General features: G+C 38.1%; 3 protein-coding genes across 5 annotated transcripts; all 3 read right to left on the reverse strand.

Annotated features, from left to right (window-relative positions):
- Nucleotides 1–285: 285 nt before the first annotated feature.
- Nucleotides 286–4,416, reverse strand: LOC114724554 (dual specificity protein phosphatase 12). 3 transcript variants are annotated; one of them, XM_028910914.1, is made up of 7 exons: nucleotides 4,299–4,416; nucleotides 3,347–3,836; nucleotides 2,615–2,667; nucleotides 2,149–2,213; nucleotides 1,966–2,044; nucleotides 1,283–1,588; nucleotides 286–816 (listed from the first exon to the last, which is right to left on the reverse strand). In XM_028910914.1, the coding sequence occupies exons 2-7, from the start codon at nucleotides 3,781–3,783 to the stop codon at nucleotides 662–664; spliced, it is 1,095 nt and encodes a 364-aa protein (XP_028766747.1). In that variant the 5' UTR covers nucleotides 3,784–3,836; nucleotides 4,299–4,416; the 3' UTR covers nucleotides 286–661. The 3 variants fall into 3 exon arrangements, with proteins under 3 accessions (XP_028766747.1, XP_028766748.1, XP_028766749.1); XM_028910915.1 differs by lacking the exon at nucleotides 4,299–4,416 and adding an exon at nucleotides 4,254–4,270; XM_028910916.1 differs by lacking the exons at nucleotides 1,966–2,044; nucleotides 2,149–2,213.
- A 2,360-nt stretch (nucleotides 4,417–6,776) lies between these two features.
- LOC114724553 (uncharacterized) lies at nucleotides 6,777–11,877 on the reverse strand. The gene is made up of 6 exons (XM_028910913.1): nucleotides 11,288–11,877; nucleotides 10,656–10,748; nucleotides 10,195–10,428; nucleotides 9,582–9,684; nucleotides 7,957–8,186; nucleotides 6,777–7,257 (listed from the first exon to the last, which is right to left on the reverse strand). Exons 1-6 carry the CDS (start codon nucleotides 11,587–11,589, stop codon nucleotides 7,035–7,037), a joined length of 1,185 nt encoding a protein of 394 aa, XP_028766746.1. The 5' UTR covers nucleotides 11,590–11,877; the 3' UTR covers nucleotides 6,777–7,034.
- Nucleotides 11,878–12,898: 1,021 nt separating this feature from the next.
- LOC114724552 (CDPK-related kinase 7) lies at nucleotides 12,899–17,420 on the reverse strand. Its single transcript, XM_028910911.1, has 11 exons — nucleotides 16,426–17,420; nucleotides 15,887–16,017; nucleotides 15,705–15,746; nucleotides 15,457–15,565; nucleotides 15,050–15,128; nucleotides 14,666–14,962; nucleotides 14,449–14,564; nucleotides 14,044–14,151; nucleotides 13,909–13,971; nucleotides 13,656–13,823; nucleotides 12,899–13,432 (listed from the first exon to the last, which is right to left on the reverse strand). The coding sequence occupies exons 1-11, from the start codon at nucleotides 16,906–16,908 to the stop codon at nucleotides 13,295–13,297; spliced, it is 1,734 nt and encodes a 577-aa protein (XP_028766744.1). The 5' UTR covers nucleotides 16,909–17,420; the 3' UTR covers nucleotides 12,899–13,294.
- Nucleotides 17,421–19,868: the final 2,448 nt, after the last annotated feature.

Below are 19,868 nucleotides of genomic sequence, written 5' to 3' on the forward strand. Positions count from 1 at the left end.
CGCATCAGGGAACTAATTGAACGCTAGTAGTTACTGACTACTGTCCTGCATTCTGGTTATCTGGAAGCGATCATCTGGAGATGAAGTCTTGCTTGAGATAAAAGAATCGTGTGCTCAGCGAGCAACGCTACTCTTTTTGGAGATTAGATTTAGATGTAATAGATTTTAAATATTTATTTAATGGTAAAAAGTTGGAGTAATGCAGAGAATAGAGACTTAGCTTTTATCAGATGATGAACATAAAAATTGCATGATACCCATTTACTGCGTTGAAACCGATTTTCCGGAAATGTACCAGTCTTTAGATCATTGACGGCTCAAAACTCTTAAGACAAATAATTCAACTTGTATCGTGTATTATCTTACTCTTCACACTCGAAGTGAGCGAGCATAAAGATACCATAAACGAGGGGCATGTAGAAATCCCTTCATGCATTAATTAAACCATCAAGCAATCAAGCCCACATGTAGAAAATAAGCCAGCTCATGTAGTTGTATTCACTAAAGATACTGAAACCCCTCAAGTAAAGCAAACAGTTCAAGAAGGCCTCAATCGCTTTCAACTCCGTTGGCTTAGGGAAACCTGAGCAGAATAGGCGTTTTCTGACAACATATTCATCGTTTCCCACCAAAAATATGCAAGGAGTTGGTGGTCATAAAGTTAGATAGGGCTTGCATCCACTCGGCACTTGTGGATCTGAAAGGCTGGGGATATCCAGCTTCCGCAGCTGCATTGTATGCCAAACCAATTGAAGTTTCCCAAGCGGGCGTCACAGTGGGCACAGTTCAACTTCCCCTCCGATGCACCTTCCTCAACTGAATTAAGAAACAAATTTTAAAATTTAGGGGGATCTTAAAGTAAACTTTTTTTTTTTTTTCAAGCTCTGGTAATTAATGAGAGCTCAGCAGAACACTCAAGCGAACCCATCCATATAGCATTCAAGGTAAGTGTCAACATTTTAGTACATGTGCAAACCAAGCACATTTCAAAGTGGATAGAAAAGACCATCCAAAAATTTTAGGTTTTGATCATCCAAAAATGCCAGTTCACACTCATGGGGGGAACTGTAATCAGGTCTTAAGGAAGAGATTTAATTATTTTTAAGTCCGTCAATAACTGAGTAGTATACAATGACAAGTTCTAATGCAAGAAATAACAATTAGTTTATACTACTCACTTGTTATTGAGACTTTTTGATAATTAAATTTTTTTCTTGAATCTCATGATAATTCTCTTTTTCTTTTTGGGGGGGGGGGTGTGTTTAGTTGAATGATTGTTTACCTGCTTTCATCCATTGAAGTGGCTCAATAAATATGGAAGAACACTCATATTCATTGCATTTGTTAAACAGGCTGTCACTTCTCCACTTCTGCCACTCGCTTGATGCATCACCTTCACCTGGAACATGGTCTACAACATGTTCCTTCAATGCAACTACACGCCGACACTTTTTACAGCGATATGTAGGACTATGATTATTTCTGGCTCTTGGAGCTCCTTCTACTTCTGAAGCAACACTAACAGGCATGCCAGGATCAGCTCCAAGTTTAGAACTGTCTATTCTCGCCCCCGAGTTATAATTCTTACCTGAAAGAACATGACAAAAATAACTTTTCATTGGATGACGCAAACTAGAAGTGACCTTTTTAAATTTTGAAGATCAAAGAAGGCAAAAAGATTCGTGACATGAACACCAAAGTATGCACAAAACGGGAACCATCAGAACAGTTGCTGATATTTATTGTCTCGCAAGCACCGCTCTCAGGAGACTTGAACAACCATGACTTCTAAGCTTCCCTTCTACATTAATCCCTCGCCCAGCCCTCTATTTTATCGGATTGGTGAAATTTTGATATTTCTATGTTTGAGGAATAGCCCATCTATCATATGTCATGCTACCACTAAAACCTACAAGGAAGATATGAGATACCAAAACAGCAGGGCAGACAGAATCGAAGCCATACCCAGTACTCTCAAACGAAAGCGCCTGTATATAGAGCTAGAGCGATCTACCTTGAAGCCCATCTCCTCAAACATTTTTAACTGAAGTAGAAGAAGAAAACTTCAAAGAATGTCATATTTCTGATTGGTAGGATGTGTGTGCGTAAAAGAATCTACACCATATATCATGAAGTTTCATTGCACACCTGTTCTAGAAATCCATCATTGGGGCAGACGAATTCACAACTCTGCCTTAATGAATGAAGGGCATCTGCAGGCGCAGGAAAATAATTATAGAAGACATGGATAAAATGACAGCTGAATCTGGGAGACAAAGATACTCGAATACATTCAGCTCAGAAGAGAAATGAAGGACACTGAGGTGTGGGGAAGAGATACTACTATAATCGATAATAGAACAGATGGTGATAAGACAAAACAGCCAATGCATTTTTTCCATCCCTTTTGGTTTGGGAAGGGGTAACGTTTGTTTGGAAAATCTACTGGTTCAGTTGCCAGTTCCTTGAACTGTTGTTTAGCAGGGTAAAGATGCAAGTAGATTTTGTTGTCAAGAATATCTGTTAGTATAATTAAGGCATACTGAAGTAGAAAGCTACTTGCATGTACCAAAACGCATTCCCTGAAGACTTTATACAGCGTAGTGGTTCACACCTTCTTGAGATAGATGTTCAGATCTCATCAGATATGCTGTAATGATTGCTGCACTGTAATGAACACACGCAAAGAAGGATGTAAACCATTAGGTCTAGACAATCCAGAAAAGTGGAAAGGCAGTTCCAACATAAGCCTCTTCTAGACCATTTCTGAAATTAATCAGTATAAAGTCTTTTAAAAAAACAAACTGCAAAAGCCATGTTTGTATGTACTTAAGCATTATTGAAGGGTCATAGAAAAAAGCCTCATAATACATCTAAATTCTTGTGGTCAGAATCAAATAAATTATAACATAAGAATAAAGTTTAACAATTATTTCTCCTCCTTTTAGTTTTTTTGGGAGACAGAAAATAGTTAGGAGTCAATCAAAAAATGATCAGATAACCAGCACCAGAATTTGCGAGAAATATTATACATCTTGAACTCTTATTCACAGTCATAGTCTCAAAATCTTCTGAAGTAGCAATATTAGATAAATTACCAGCTACTTCAGGAGTATATTAACAGTAAGACGGCACAAGTTCCATATTTTCCTAAGTAGCCTTGCGCTGACTTTAATTTAAAACTCATCTTTTGTTCCAAATCATTGAGCAAATGATTTGGAGAACTGACATATGCAACTAGATTTTTATCAAATTCTCAATTATTTTCATCCAGCAAATGGTAGAATCAAGTCAATTAACTGATGTAGCAAATTGAAGAGAATTGGTTATATAATATAAATGATACCTTCTTGATACTCCAGCAAAGCAGTGCACCAGAACAGAACCATCTTTCCTACTTCGATCAATAAAATTAAGGCAAACATCCAAGTAGTCCAACAAATTTTCATTTTCTGTATCCCTCAGAGGGACAGCCATCCTGACCAACTTCAAATCCTTACCTGCATATTCCAACGAGTACAAAAGGTTCGCCGGTGACAACGGACTCCTTGATATATCACCCAAGTCATCATCAGGAGCACCAACATGATCACCACCCACATATACCTTCTTAATTTCCTTCGCCGGGATCGTTAGGCTACTTCGCCATTCGGAAAAGAATGATATTGAAGCAGAGGTAAGAACCGATAAAATATGCGTGATTTCATCGCTACCATTTTGAAGGATTGCCGCAGCGTCACTGATATCACCAATAAATAGTTTCTCTCGGACAAGGTAAGGCATGGCCACAGGGGTTTCCAACACCGTCTCCTACAAGTTTCCGTCGACTTCTTTCGCTGTCAAATGCAATAAAAATAGATATAACTCAGAATGCTAGCCTAAACTGATTGCTCAAAAACTGAAAACAACAAAATTTGAACTCAATAAGTACGACACTATATAAAATATATCGAATTTGACACCGGTATAACGAACTGCTTGCTTCGCCAGCTTTTTATACGATTGACCCCCCAAAATCAAACAGTTTACAAAGCCACGCAATTTTCAATAAAACACTTCGACATAAAATCATAACCTAAAAACAACACCGTCTAGCTCCTCCTTTGAAAAAGAGAAGGAAAAAAAATCTCGCCAACTAAACGGTTGAATACGAGAGAAACACAACAAAAGCCCGCCATCATAGAAAATGAGAGAACAAAATCATAATCCAGAGTGAAATACCATAGAATTATAATCGAGAAACAAAACAGTACATGAACTATTCGTTGCACAACAAATCGATGAAATAATCATGAAACCTGAAGAATCGAAAATTTCCGGGGGACGAAATGATTGATCTTTCATTAATTCATTCTAGTTGCACTGCTGACTGCTTAGGCTGAAGCAATCGTCAGAACTCAATACCTGCCTGGCGCTTAAATAGCGCTACGCACGTATAAAAACTGCAAAGGACAGCGTTGGCACGTGCCGCTTGGGCCTACGGGCTCTGGGGTTGGGGGTTTATATGTGAGGGCGGCTAGCAGCTAGCCCCTTTTGGTTCTGGATGTGGGCCCACTATGCACTTTTCGGTAATTCCAAATGCTAATCCTTTGCTACGTGGAAATATCGAGTCCTTTGGTGAGATTGATCGAGTGCGTCCTATTCGACCTTCACTTAACATTTAATTTTAATTAGTTCGTATCTGGGACGTTCACGTTATAGTGACATTAATTATGATGTTGATATTGGTATGTGATGAACAAACACAGTGTAATGAAGCAGTCGGCAAGAGGCGGACGGATTAGAAGCGATTTGCTAAAAGCAACAAGGCAAACCAATGAGAAATCCAATATTGGGTAATGAATTTGATCGTAGCACAGCGAGATAGGAGGACTCGTCACAGCAAGATCGTCGCCAGGTGGTGGTGGTGGTACGCCGGGTGGTCACAAGCTGTGCATGACGGGTCATTGTGGGAGAGGCACCCTATGACATGTGGGCACGTGGCAGTCCATGTCAATGAGCACCCCAATTCTGAGCAGTTCATCCAATCCGGTTGAGCCGCGTGTCAGACACGTCATAAAGTAACGTGTTTACACACTTCGTTGTAAGGTAATTGGTGCACCCGTCTGGGGCCTACACGCCTGCATGTTGCCTCCTGTCGTTATCGAGCAATCAGCATCAGGCAACTGATAAATGATAATGATATACCTCCAATGATGACGGAGGTAAGTGTCCAATGTTCATTAGATTTGGCCTTTCGTCATCCCTTGGGAGGCTTGGAAATCCATCTACGCCACTTTCTTTTCATCGTCCCATTTATGACTCTCACTGTGCCTGGGTTTGTCCTCACATACGCATGCTTATATATATCCTATGAAGCTGACATTCTTATCCTGATACTATCGCTAGATTTAGGTGCTGTTTGGATGTCCCTCCAAACCCAAATCATAGTTTGGAGAAGAAACCAACTAAATAGGGACAGAAAATGTGAAACCATGATTTGGGGTCAAACCATGGTTTTGAACCCCAAAACCAAGGTTTCGACAGAAGTGGTTTGAAATTGCTTCTGGTTCAAATTTTCCAAATATTGGTGTGGGCCCAACAGCATATGACAAAGCAGCTCCCATAATTGATGCCTCTCTTCATTCCACACTATTTAATCTTATAATTTATAAATATATATATACATATTAATTATTTATTAGTTATATTATCTTATATATTATTAATTATGTTAGTAAAAATTATTTTATTAACAATTTTATTTCTTCAAATCAAAATATATTATAAAATCTATCCCTTATATAATTATAATATTAATTTATGCCCTTTTTAGTAAATTGTACATATAAAAAGTGCTTCTGGTAACAACTATCCAAACACTCTCACTTCTCAGAATCACTTTTTCATAAAATCTATTCTTTCCAGAATTTATTTTCCAGAAGCTATTCTTCAAACCATGGTTTGGTTTTATCTAAACACACCCTTATAAGCTTTTGTCAATTGTTGGTATGAACACGAAGAACATAAATAGCTGAACTAAAGATATGTAACCATGGTACCGAAGATTATTCTTTTATATAAATGTAAATCCTGATGGATAACCTTATTACAGCCCAGACCCAGATATAGTTGCTTGAACATATTCGGGAATACGATTTTGATACAAGTATTCGTTTCTTTTTTTTTTGTGACGGAAAAAAAGAGGCTGGAGAGAAATAATGGCAGTTAACGTTTGCATAAAGGGACGGAAGGAATTTGATTCGAACAATTGTGGCACGAAATGCTGCTCAGGGGAAAAAGAAGGTGTTGGGGTTGACATGGGAATGCGGGTTCCATTTCGCTGAACGGAGTCAAAACAATGAAAGGACGTTCGATAGCTTTTTCTCTTTACTCTCAAAATGAGCGATGCCAGTGCCATATGCTGTCAAATCTCCTCCCATACAACACTATTTTATATTATAACGGCTGAATATTATTAGCTCATAAATTATAAATGTAACGCCTTGACAGGGTCACAAGGAAAAGCGAGTTGAAGCTTTTTTGGGAGTTGAGGACTGCAATTGACAGCCATTAGGCATTAGCTATGCTTTTTGCAAGGGGTCCTTTTTTTTTTTTTTTTGGGGGGGGGGGTGTTTGATTTGATTATTCGCAAAAGGAAAGCGGATGTTCTTGCCTTGCTGATCTTGGAGGAATTGAACAAGCAGCCAAGTGTACGCCACTAAAATAAATAGCAGCCACTCGACCTTCACAGTACTCCACAGGTAACGAATTATTGTTACCTTACTGATCAAGACTTCACAAGAAGACAAGCGAACAGCTCCAATAAAATAGATAGTGTCCACACCTCGTTCACTGTGATACCTTTTTTTATTTTAAATATGAATAACGAATAAATGTAATTTTGCATGTCTAGCCCCAAAAAAACAAAAGTAATTTTGCCTGTAACTTATGACAATTTACAACTGAGTAATCAGCCTATAGTCTGCAAAACCTAGAAATTCTCTCTGAAAATTCAATTACAAAGTAACCTCAGTATACAATGAGGGTTAGTGTTAGCATGTATTATCATCCTTGGTGTAAACAGGGATCTGCCAGTTTTTAGTGTTCTTCTTGGGGTCATCAGTAAGGCTAAGATCTGTCTCATCTTCCTTGTATGTTTTTATGAACGTTTTAGCACCCATCAGGACAAGCCTCTCGACCATGAATAGCTGGTAATTGTTCTCGATCAGGGGATCCAGTATGTGGCTATAGTTTGATGAATATGCCAGTTTATACCTGCAAAAATGATTCATCATCAAGATAAACTATCAGGCTTTGGTAAAAGAAATTTAAAATTGTCGATTTGTTTTCTTTAGGCCATCAAGACATAAGTTTCTTTCCCCCAAAAAAAAAAGAAAAGAAAAGAAAAGAAAATGTTCCTTCATTTAATAAAATAATACGAATTAGGTTTTGATCAAGTAACTTTATGTAAGAGCCAAGCCACTTGATAAGATGCAGATGCATGCTACAAACGCATGTGGTAATGCTGCAACCTCAGAAGAATCATTTAACCAGAACAAAAGGCCACGAGAATGAACAAAACTGCTTAGGCAACCGACCTTGGTAACATTAAGCAGTAAATATATCTATAACATATATGTAACCTACAAAATCAACTCCATCCACCAACAAACAAATTCAAACTTCCACCACATGGGGATGATATGCACAGCCGACCTCAAATATGCTGAACGGATTTTCAAACAAGACCACAAGATGCAAGAGAACAAAATATGAGAAGCAAAATTAACATGTTATAATTTATTTTGCTTCCTTAATTTCATTAAGTAATATGAACTAGTTATAGCCAGATCCTTCAAAATAAAATTGGTTTTAAATTCGATTAGAAGGAGATGATGGAATCTAATTTCATATACAAGATAACTTCCATAATTTCAACTTTTCAGGACCCCATATGAAAATGAGTATGACTACCTGACAGAAAGTGGTGAAAAAAATCCAGGAGTCCTCTCATTCGAAGCAACAAACAAAGTTCTTCCTGCGGGGACCCATTTTGCAATTCTGCAGAGAATAAACTCAGGTCGTGTATCCCTGTCAAGGTGAGGAGTCAGGCTCCTCTCAACCCCAAATCTGTCCTTCCTCGTCTTCAATTTATCACCACGACGGACATGGATGGCATCATAATCTCCAAGGTCTGCTTTGATCTGTGAGCAAGAATATGGTTAAAAACCAATTAGTATTAAAAAGGCACCCTTAGTGTGTAAAGCCCAGGCATTGCATATCCAGCATATAGGTATCAGGGTTACTATAATTTTTGTCATACTGAAACATGCAAAGCCTCATCTACTGGTAACCTAAAATTTTCATTGATTTTGTTCCAAACTGCCATTGTCAAGATTCAAGAATGTGACTCTACCCCCACTACCACTGAAGTTTCCATGAAGCAGGACGTCAAAACGACCAACTACCCATTTAATAGATGACTGACGTAAATTATGTTACCATTAAGTAGCATATTAATGAAACAGAAGCACATGCTCGCAGACTATTACAAAAGTAGGTATTATTAAGCCACATTCAATTATGACTCATAATCAACTAAACAATTAATATCTTCAGTAAAATCATTTCGGACTCAAGCAAATATCCTCTTACTCGTCATTTTGACCCCACCACGTGATGTACGCTGTTTGCATTTCATCATCTCCCTTCTTCCTCTCCCCTTCCTACCCCCACCAACCATCAGAAAGGAAGACAACAAAGGGACGTAGTAAAAGAGAGATTTCATGAGAGGGAGTAAAAATACATCCCAACCATCTGTTTGCAATTAAACAGACGCTCCAAATTGCATGAACCAAAACACACCATTTTGTTAATTCCTGCGAGTTGCAAATGGACTAATGGGATGAACTCTAACCATCTCTTACTGAATTTGCCTCTTACTGAATCCAAACTCATTGTAGTCACTGTCAAAATCAGTTCTTCGATAAAATGTCACAATCATTTTTTAAATGAACAGCTACCAATGATTCAGTGAGAGCATGGTGACAGATTTACCCGAGCTCAGATCCCAAATGTATGATCTCTTAAAGCTCAAAAATGAGTTGGCTTTACTCAATAGGAACCTGCCCCACGCCCCTCCCGTCCTTCCTTCCTTTTCATTTTCTATACAATAAAGGGATCACCTCGATTGAACAGCTTGAATGAGTTAGCAAAAACCTAGATGTGCTCAAAAAAATTAAATGACGAGTATTAAGTAGTGAACATGCCATGAATAGGTTTGCAAGTTTCAAGGTTTGGTTGTTTACTCCTTTTATTCTAACTAACAACCAGGTGCAGAGATTACAGATTTTCATGTGCCTGAAACTGCAAGTGCCAGATCGTACATCTTCCCAGGACATAATTCGTATGGTGTTAACAAAGCAACATTTCCAACTCCAATAATGAAAGATCTAAAAATATCCACGTGATAAATTCGTAATTATTGTAATCTACAAGTTATAGAGTTGAAATCTATTTTACGTACAAATGTGAAATACTGCACGGGAAAATCACCAACTTAAAGGAGAAAACTTAAAGAGAGTACATATCAAATGGACCTTTTCAGCTGCATCTCTAAGCTTCCTTGCCGCCATTGACGGCAAAAATAAATGTGGCAACATTACAGAACTTCGTTTGTTACGGTCCTTGCATTCCATAAACCTGGAAGATCATCACTAGTAACTCAGCCAAAAGAGAAAAATATACAAATGAACTCCTTTTACAAGAAAACATGGCAATATGACCAAAAGCAGAAAAAGCTGAACTAGGAAAGAATCTTCAAGAAGTTCCACTAAGGCCATTATAACGAGTTTAATGAACATTTAATACGTTAAAAACTCCCATATACTAAAAAGTGTCAAGATCATCCATGTGTCCATCAGGTATCACATATAATTGCACTAGGTAGGAATGAAAATTTGCAAATCCTTAATTTTCCCAGGTTAATATTCAAATGCTGTGTTCCTACATACATTGAATGAAAGAAAATTCTGATTCATGTTACATCCAAATATACCCAACTCTCTATCCCATGAGTTAGTTAACCTTGATTCGCGATATGCTCATATAAGAAGCTGTAGTTTATCACTCATAAATCTGATTCTAAGGAGCCATGATGATTAAGAAAAGGAAAAGGTGGGGGGAATGAAGATACATGGTTGGATGATTTACCAAGAAAGAGGGCTGGCTGTCCTGTTTATGAGCAAGAGATTGGAGAACTTGTTATTTTCTTTAAGATCAATGCGGCTGACTCCTTCCACATGACCAGCTCCTTGGGCTCCCAACTTCATACTTGTTAATAGAACCCGATACCACTCTTTTGAATTATCCAAAATTACAGGAACAGTCTCAGATATGAGGTCCATATCATATAAAGTGTCCATGGGACAAGAACTTCCAGCCCAACTACAGTGTAAAATACAGCTGGTCGAGTCAAATGATCTAAGCATTCTCTTATTTAAACTATAAAAATGCGTATACTAGAGGCAAATAAAAGTATAACATTCACATACTTAGACAAGGGTACTGTTCATTTCTTGAACAGAAGTACAAGTTAAAGCAGAAAAGAGCTCCGCCTGTTCTCTTTCTATACCCACTTAACCAGCAGACAAGAAAACTTCAAAGCAACTCACCTTGCCTCTGAACTGGAGGTATTGGACAGATGATGAATCACTTTCTTATTATGCATTGGATTAATACACATCCTTGATGGCATGACAAAAGTTCTGCAGCAAATGTGGTCAAAATAGGTGAGAAACCCACAAACACAAATTCAGCCAGAACAAAGTATATAGAGCAAGTCTAGTTGGTGAACGACGCAGCAGATTGGAAAGTTTAGGTTTTGGAAACTAATGACGCTGCAACACCGTATCAAGATAGAGAACAAGCACTTGACCAGAAGTGTCCAACAAAAATAAATCACGCACTCATGAGATGATCTTAGACTCGCAGATGGATCTGTAATAATTTGGGTAGGACCATGAAATATACACAGACAGACAGACAGATAGATATGGAGAGAGAGTTTTCTTTAATAAGAAGGTTAAGGCGTGGGACTATCTCCTTAAGCACGGGCAGACTTGCCTTGCGTGTCTCTGTCAGTTCAACAGCCAAGTTATATCCTTTCTTATCTGAATTCATTATTGTCGTTAGTATGCATAAGGTTCTCTCACTCCAGGAACAGGTAAGGAAAGGTTAACAGAAGACATACTAAAACCTCTACGATAACTCAATGCGGATAACACAAAGGCATCGATGGAGGTACCTCCGAAGATACATGGCCTCTTCAAGGGCACACCTGAGGCTGGACTCCTGATGACCCAAACCTGCGCAAGTTCCGCAGTGTTTTCCTGGGCAGTCAATTCTAGTGCCCCAGTACAAGTACCTTTCATGGCGCCCCTGTTTCACCTCGTTTTGAAGAGATATTGAGATGAGGAGTGAGGATCCGGTTGTGGAAACCAGAGAGCGAGACAGGAACAATAGCGCGACTGCCGTAATTGCCAGGGCAAGCAGGAGAATTGGAGATCTGAATTTTGGCTTAGCCTTTGGAGTGACGTGAATTGCCATTCCAAGTGACAGAAACGGCAAAAAGATAAAACGTTTCGGCCTGCTGCGCGAGGAATTAAGTACATCATCCAGATCAGCACGAAGAACATGGGGCTGGGCCCATGCTTTACGTGTAATCAAATTATACTTCCATTCCGGAATTCAGGTTATGAGCCAGGAGCTTGTTCCTTCTACGTAGGCCTATAGGTGAAAGTCGATGCTTCTCCTCCACCTGTTTCATGAAAAGATCGGATTCTGTCGAACTGTACCTTCTCTGTAATTCTCAATTATTTTTTCCCAACGCTGTTAATTCTCAATTATTGGACAATATAGATTAATAATTAATTTATATTTCGCATAAAAATTGTTAAATATAATAAAAATGTTTAATTTTTTTAAGAAAAGGCAAAATGATATATTAGAATCATAACAATACTTATATTACCTATTATATCAAATTTTCTAATCATATATAACTATGTGTCCTATTTTTAAAATATTAGCATTTAATAGCATTTAATTATTATAAAGTTGTATAAAAAAAACACATGATTAATAAGTGTGATTAGAAAACTTAAATATGAAATTATTTTTTTATCAAAAACAAAAACCCTAAGAAAGGTGACATCACACTCACTCTTTCGCTGTTCCACCACTTCAGTGTAGATAATGCATTAGTTATGGGAAGCCCATCTCAAAACAGAGCTACGATGGTGGCAGAACCAATTCACCATCGAAGATTCGGTTTGGGACGCAAATGGCAGAGCCTAGACTTTAGAGAAAAATGATTAGAAAATCAGTATTGCCCTTATTCTGGGTTTCTTTTCACAAAAATTATGCTATATATTTAAAAATTAAAACTTACAAAGAGAGAGAGAGGAATTCTATGTACATAGTCAGTTGTAGAAGAGTTATTGACAGTCAGCTGAAACAAGTTTTATGAATGGAGTGGTGCCCTGGGCACATATATGACCTTAATTAACAGTCGTTGAAATCGGATAGTCAGTTCCTGTGTTCAATACTGGTACTTTTACAGGTTGTTTGTAAAGATGGAATAGTATCACCTATGCAATTATGGAAGTGACCACTTTACATCTGATCGCATCTGAATTTTGACCATTTACCATATTTAAATACAATCACGTGCCATCCGTATCAGTTGCTGATAATTAAAATTTTTATGATCCATGACTGAAATTAGTTTCCCCCATTTCATCTGACTCAGCTATTATCGTTTTACCTTGGCTTTGGAAGCAATAAAATGGCCGGAAACAAAGTCCCACCTGAACCACAATCAAAAGAGAGCAGAAATATTGTCAACTATAATGTATTTGTTAGAATCGGAAGGATTTTATTGGTAAGTGGAATGGGTACACAAGCGATAGACCTGAAAACACAACTCAGTTTTGAGCAGTTCCTCCAGTACCAAGTACAATATGTGATCTACATTCCTCTGTACAATCCTCTAACTTTGAGAACTACCAAACGTAAGAGAGTAGGAAAAGAGGTGAAGGATTCTCGTGTGTACAAAAAATTAGGAACAGCGAGCTTAACAATAGCAGATGTTGAAAGTAGGTTCGTCCACTGTAGCTTTTAGCTTGCCCAAACCATCATCGCAATGGAGATTGTGCATTGCTGATGAAGTTTACTCAACAATTTAAATCCAATTTAGATTTTCATCATCAATGACGACAAGGGATCTGTATAATAGCAATCGGGTGTACTCTTATGCCTTGTGAATTGCGCGGGAAGAAGGTCCGTGCAGAAGTCTCACAAATCCTAAGAAACTGAGCTTTCCATCCGAGTGTCTTATCCAATCTTGGAGAACCACATGAACAGGTACAGACGGGCTAAGCCCTAGTTCCTGGAATAACGCATCAAACTCCAAAAGCTTAGTGACATTATATAGATGTTAAGGACGGAGTATGTGAGAAGTCGAAGAGGCTCCATCTAAGAGGAGTTCAGTAAGCTGACATTTGCTGATTCAGATGGTTCATATACAAACGTAGACTGTACTAAATCGCATAATACCATGCAAACACACACAGGCAAATTGTAGTCAAGTAGGTAGAGCACAAAATGATTACCGAGGCAAGCTCTTCAATCATAATTGGTCGATTCCCATCCTTTTCAAACAGTTCATAAGCCCTTCTTGCATGTTGCTCCCAGCTCTCCGTTCCCTCTAGCTGGTGCACGCTTATAGCAGCAGCACAAAATTCCTCAAAATCTAATTTCCTGTATTGGATAGAACTAACCTGCAACATGCATGTGATGGATTTACATTCCAGGGAAGCAAGGTGTTAGAAAATGCAGAGTAGTTATGATCTCTCAGATGCTTACCATGCTCACATAATCTAAGACCCGTGAATCCTTTGTGGCCTCAGTGGAGCTTCTTGAAACAGCCTGCTAATAAACACATTAATAATGGCTTGAAAAGTATTGGAAAAGAAACAATAATTTTGGACAACTGCTGACCGTCTTAAAGTTCTGCATGGAAATAAATCCACTTTTGTTTGGCCCTAACTGTGTAAATTGTTCTCTGAGATATGCTAGCTGAGGTACTGTTAATGTCTTTGCGAGAGCCTGCCAATATGGAAAAGCTTTGATCAATGCATGTCCATGGCCCCAATAGCAGATATTAGAGGTTATATTAAAGAAGTTGAGAGTCAATTCAAATAATTAAGACAGAGATTTCCAACATTCTGTCTCTTGCATTACTTCCATATATATTCTTTTTGGTCCTCCATTTACTGCTATAGTTGCTGGTAAATTTACTTTTGGTCACTCCAGGCAACCCAGAAATTAAAATTCCAATTCCAAAATAACAGGCACCGCTTTAGTCAGATGATATACAGTCAGACACCAAAAGATAATCCATACCCCTAATGCTGATTTGCGTAAAGAAGATGAGGATATGTAAGATCTAACAAGTCTGAGGATTATCATATCAAAAGGTATCTTCAAGTCATCATGATGATTAGCCAGCCAAGGATGACCTGAGTAAAAGCGGGCAATAAGCAATTTTATTGTTTAGTCCATAAAAGCAGAAAATTAATAGCATTGATGCCACACATGGGAAAGGAGATGAAAGACATACAGAGAGCCTGAGCTGCAGTTAATCTTTTACGATAATCCTTATTCAACAGCCTCTTCACAAAATCTATTGCATCAGCCGATAAAGAAGGCCAAGGAGCATCATCGAAACTTGGATCTGTCTTCAGGACAGCACGAAATATGCCAGATTCTGTCCGAGCCCAAAAGGGCCGGCTTCCACATAAAAGAATATAAGCAATTACCCCTATGCTCCACATGTCTGCTTCTGTCCCATATGATCTATGCAAAACTTCAGGAGCTACATAATATGCACTTCCTACAATATCATTCAACCTCTCATCTGCAAAAATTTTACATGTTAGCCCTGAATGTTGTCCTTTCAGCTAAAAATTTAGACAATATGCACAAACTATACACTGGGCCGAACCTGGCTTCACATAGTCAGACAGTCCAAAATCAATTGCCTTCAATCTGGAGTTTTCGTCCTTAGACGTAAAAAGAAAATTCTGAAGCAGAAAAGCAAACATCTGCGTCAGGAAGCCAGCAAAGCATGCCACACAAAAATTTAGCTTGGAATCCTATACTGTAATTTTTCCTTGCAGTTTAAATTTTTTCTTAAAGCCTTTTAGAACAATTTTAAAATTTATATTTCAGTATGAATATTTACAATTTAGGGTTCTAAACTATAGTTTTTATCTTTTTCAATAATAGATAATCAATGAACAAGCACGGACATAATAGAACGTCATTTATGATCTAACGAAGCCCAAAGGCCACAAAAAGAAACACAGGTCATATATACTAGCAAAGTAACAAGCTTTATGAGTTAATCACCTCTGGCTTGAGATCACGATGAACCACACCCTGCAGATGACAGAAGGCCACCACACTTAATATCTGAATCATGACAACCTTGGCATCCTCTTCCGAGTACTTCCCGCCCCTATAAATTACAATTGGATCTGAGCTTATTAGAATGTCATCAATTATGGCAACGCTACCAAATTGAAACTAGAATATCCTCGTCTGGTTTTTCCCTTCTCTTCTTTGGCTTGAAAAATGGAAACAGGAGAACATCTTACCTGGAAAGAATCCTATCCAGCAGCTCACCTCCTTTGCACAACCTGAATTGCGTAAATCACATTGTTAATCAATAACTCTGAAAGTTGTAAGGGAGATCCATGACAAATTAACAGAGAGGATTTAAAAAGAAAATAATATATATATAAATAAATAGGAATAACAATTAGAAACTTCAACTTACTCCATAACTATATAAACATTTTCATCGTCTTCATAGGCTTCATAGAATTGCACTAGGTTCTCATGTCCTGTAAGAACCCGCAATATCCTGACTTCCCTCCGTACATCCTCTATAGCAATTGCTGTTGTCATCTGGCAATTTATCATCCAACGTCAGAACAAGAGAGGAACCCAATTGTCTTAATAATCAATAGCAGAAAGGCACCACAGATCACCATGATTCGTATACTTAATTCATGCGACTTAAGATTCAGAGTTCACTTAAGCAAAAGTAGAACTCAAACATGATTCTCTATATCGAACAGAAAGCATACAAGCCTCGCGAACTGTATTTGATTACATGCTTGCATGTGTTCAAGAAAAACCGCCCCCACCAACGGTTTTATCAGATCACGACGGAAGCAAGCAGATTATGAATGCAATCATTGTTAGGGTGAGGAACCAAATTTCTAATTTCAATGTTCTATCTTATACTAATTCCCATTGCATAAACTCACAAAAATATGCAGAAGGAAAGGAAGAAATTAGAAGACTTTAGACCTTGGATTTTGGAATGACTTTGACGGCCACATCTAGTCCCTTCAAGCTGCCTTTCTTTCCCTTGGCGGAGCAAGTATACCCAAAGTGCCCGCGACCCACCTCTTCTCCAAGTTCATAGTGAGCAGCGAACTGCTTCGAAAACCCGAAGTTCTTATCCAACCCAATCTCGCATTCGCCTCCCTCAGGGATAGAGGCCTCGTTTGGCTTCACAGAACCATGCCGGCGAGCGAGCAATGCCCGAATGTGCTTTGCCGGTGAAGGAGGAGGGAATGGGCGTTTGAAAATGCGCAAAGGAGTTGAGCTCACACTTGAATTTGCCGGTGAGTTCTTGAACAGACTTGGCAAGGGACTTGGGCTGTAAAAGGGGAAGTTTGAGGATTTGGGGGTTCGAATTTTTGGAAGCCCGTCCTTGTCATCGGGATATAATGGGTTTTCTCCATGAGTTTGTGAGATTTCAATAGGTTTTCCATGACAGAGTCCCATGAAATCAGAAAGTCAATAACAGAGCACACTGGAATCCACAAAATTAACAAGGCAGGAGATCTAAATATACAAGGAGAGAAGGAGGAACTGAATGGAGAGCTTTGAAGCTGCAACAAGGTCAGAAAAGGGAAGTCATACTGGAATGGAGAGAGAAAAGGATTTCCTTGAGTGGAAGCATTAAGGGGACTGAATTTCTTTTGGTTGATCAAGGATGACCATTAAAGATCAGCACAGTAATTCCCTGAACTAGAATCAGGGGAATTTATTGGAATGGGAAATCTGAGGGGGAGAAGTAATCGTGAAATTATTGAGGAAAGGAACTATACTTTTATGACTAAACAAGGAATGCTCGAGAGGGGAACTTGGCGAAAACTAACCTAAAAAAGAAGCAATCTGTAGTTAGAACGACAAGGAAAATGATGGTAGAACCAGAGCAAGAAGAAAACTTAGTTAATATTTTTCCAATATAAAGGAGGGGTGTGGGGAGGGAGAGAGATGAGGAAAGTGAGGCAAAGATGCTTAGCAGGGACTGCAAGAAAAAGAAAGAAAACCCAAACCTTCTTTTTGCATGGTCTTTCAAAAACACAATTATTTTATTTTAAAAATTGTTTTCTTGCTTCCATGAAATAGTTTGTAGAGACATATCACTTTATTAGTGGTGATATCCTTTCTTCTCAGCTAATAATAAAGGTGAGTGGGGTAGAATTTGGATCCTTCCAGCCTGTCCTTATTGATCTCAGAAAAACAAAGATATATCCATTTCATATGAGACCAAGAACAATGTTACTCGGGAGTTTTAAAAAACAACTGCCTGCACTGTATCCAAATTCAAGCCTTGACCCCCTTTTGCTGTTCTCTCAAAGGCTGTCTTTTTCTGCTTTTATCTTTTTTTGTGTCTTCCTCAGTGAATCTGTCATGCCGATAAGTAACTTGATCACAATTCACCTTGAGGGGAATGCAAGTAAAACATGCGAGTTCTGTTCATATATTAGATTTTCTTCTCCAAATAATTAAATAATTCATGAGCCATATCCTTTATTGAGATTTGAGCAGTTCTATTCTGCAGACCAGACAGCTAAAATATAAAGAAAGAGTTGGAGTGGAATGCAATAATAAAAGCATGATGATTATATTATTAAGGAAAACCAGTTCTGCAAGAATGTCTGCCGGCACACAACTGAAAATTTGCTAATCCATAGTCTGTAAACCAAACAACCCAAGTCCTCAGATTCAGCCTACATCTTGTTAGGAAGGGATTGATTTTGGTATTAGTTTACCTGTGAACTCCCTCATCAACACGTGCCGCGTGTACCCTTTAGTTTAGATTTGATTTGAAATCGGGTTTTGCTTTGGTTTGTACTTTGGTTAATTGATATTGAGTTTTCATTCAAAAAAAAAATCGGGTGTTGCTCCAAAGTTGGTGCAGCAACTTTTAAGCTCCACTATAAAGACTTGAGAAGGAGATCTAAGTTGACAAGGGAATAAAGGAGAAAAAGAAAAAAAAATTACAATCATAAAGGCTTTAAAGATGCATTGCCTTTGACTAGCATTATTGAGCGTCACTTTATTCTTACAGACTCTAATTAATCACTGCTTGTGGTAGGGGTTTTTCTTTCCCCACACCCTATTATAGTTGCAATAGTAGAGTATGCGACATATCATAATATTATAGCGCGAACAAGCAATCGTTCATGTAGAAAGATTTAGACATAACTATATTTAACCAACCCTATCCAACAAACCAGCATAATGAAGATGTCAATCATATGGTAGCTTAACGAAAGTTTCCAAAATATAAAGATGGTAGCTTTTAGGGCAACAATTCAAGCATCATATGCCTTTCTTTTTGAGGGAGCTAGATCACGCCTACGAATCACCAAAGCTTTATGAGATTTAAATTGGGTGTTCGCCATTTCTTGGAACCATAGATACATTAAAAAAAAAAAAGGCAGTTCATTTATGCTCATAAAGTTTGAGATGAGGGTATATATTCCACAAGCACAAGGCTTTTAACCTCTTCCTCTTCTTTATTCCTCACCTTTCACTAAAATTCAAAGCACCAAACTTTTGATTCTGATTTTAAACTATTAGCAATATTCATATATTTGATCGATTTGAACATGAGGAGACTAAAAGGTTTTTAAAAAAAAAAAAAAAAGAATGGCCTCAAAACCCAGGAAAGCTAAGCTTTAGAACCTTGGCTCAAGCGATGTCATAGTGACAGAATAAATGCACTAGGTTGTATAGGCATAGATGGCTACAGCCTATACCCTATAGTATGAATATAAGTACTAAATTATACATGTAACCGTATAATGTGGCACATTGGCGATTGCATATATTTGACCATATATGAAATGATTAAGTCAGGTTGGCACTTGGTAAGCCACAGTATGATGATTGCTGCTAATTTATTATATAAGCACAAGCTGTTGCATTCTCTCTGTGACTTCAACATACAGACAAAAGTATTTTCTATTACCAACTAGAAATGTGCTTATTGAATCATTTGCCTGACGGCTATTATACACCTTTCTTAGATGATTAAGAATCAATAAAAATGATTTCTAATCTTCATTCTGTCAGATATATAATATATTTTCTTTTCTTTTCAAAATCTACTGAGTGCATATAAATAATGGGATACATTGTGTGGATGATGGATTAAATCTCCTTCCCATTATGAATTGAGACTACAGAGTCATGACTGGCCCGCAGAACAGAGTGGTTGGGGCTTTGTGAAGCAAAGAGAGGTGGGGAAGCAAGAACACAGATTTCTCTCATTTTTCTCTTCCTGGTTCAGAAGTCCCAGTTTGACCCTTTAATGAAGACACAAGGCAATCAAAGGGGGGCTGGTGGGGTGACCTGTCCGGAACACATGACCGTAGGCTCACACTAATCTAAGTAAAAGAGGATTGTGTGTCACAAATAAAATCCAAGAAAAGAGCACTTATTGTGGC

This window comes from Neltuma alba, unplaced genomic scaffold (assembly GCF_004799145.2).
Source record: "Neltuma alba isolate B1F8T4 unplaced genomic scaffold, ASM479914v2 tig00012192_pilon, whole genome shotgun sequence".
Classification (NCBI taxonomy): Eukaryota; Viridiplantae; Streptophyta; class Magnoliopsida; order Fabales; family Fabaceae; genus Neltuma; species Neltuma alba.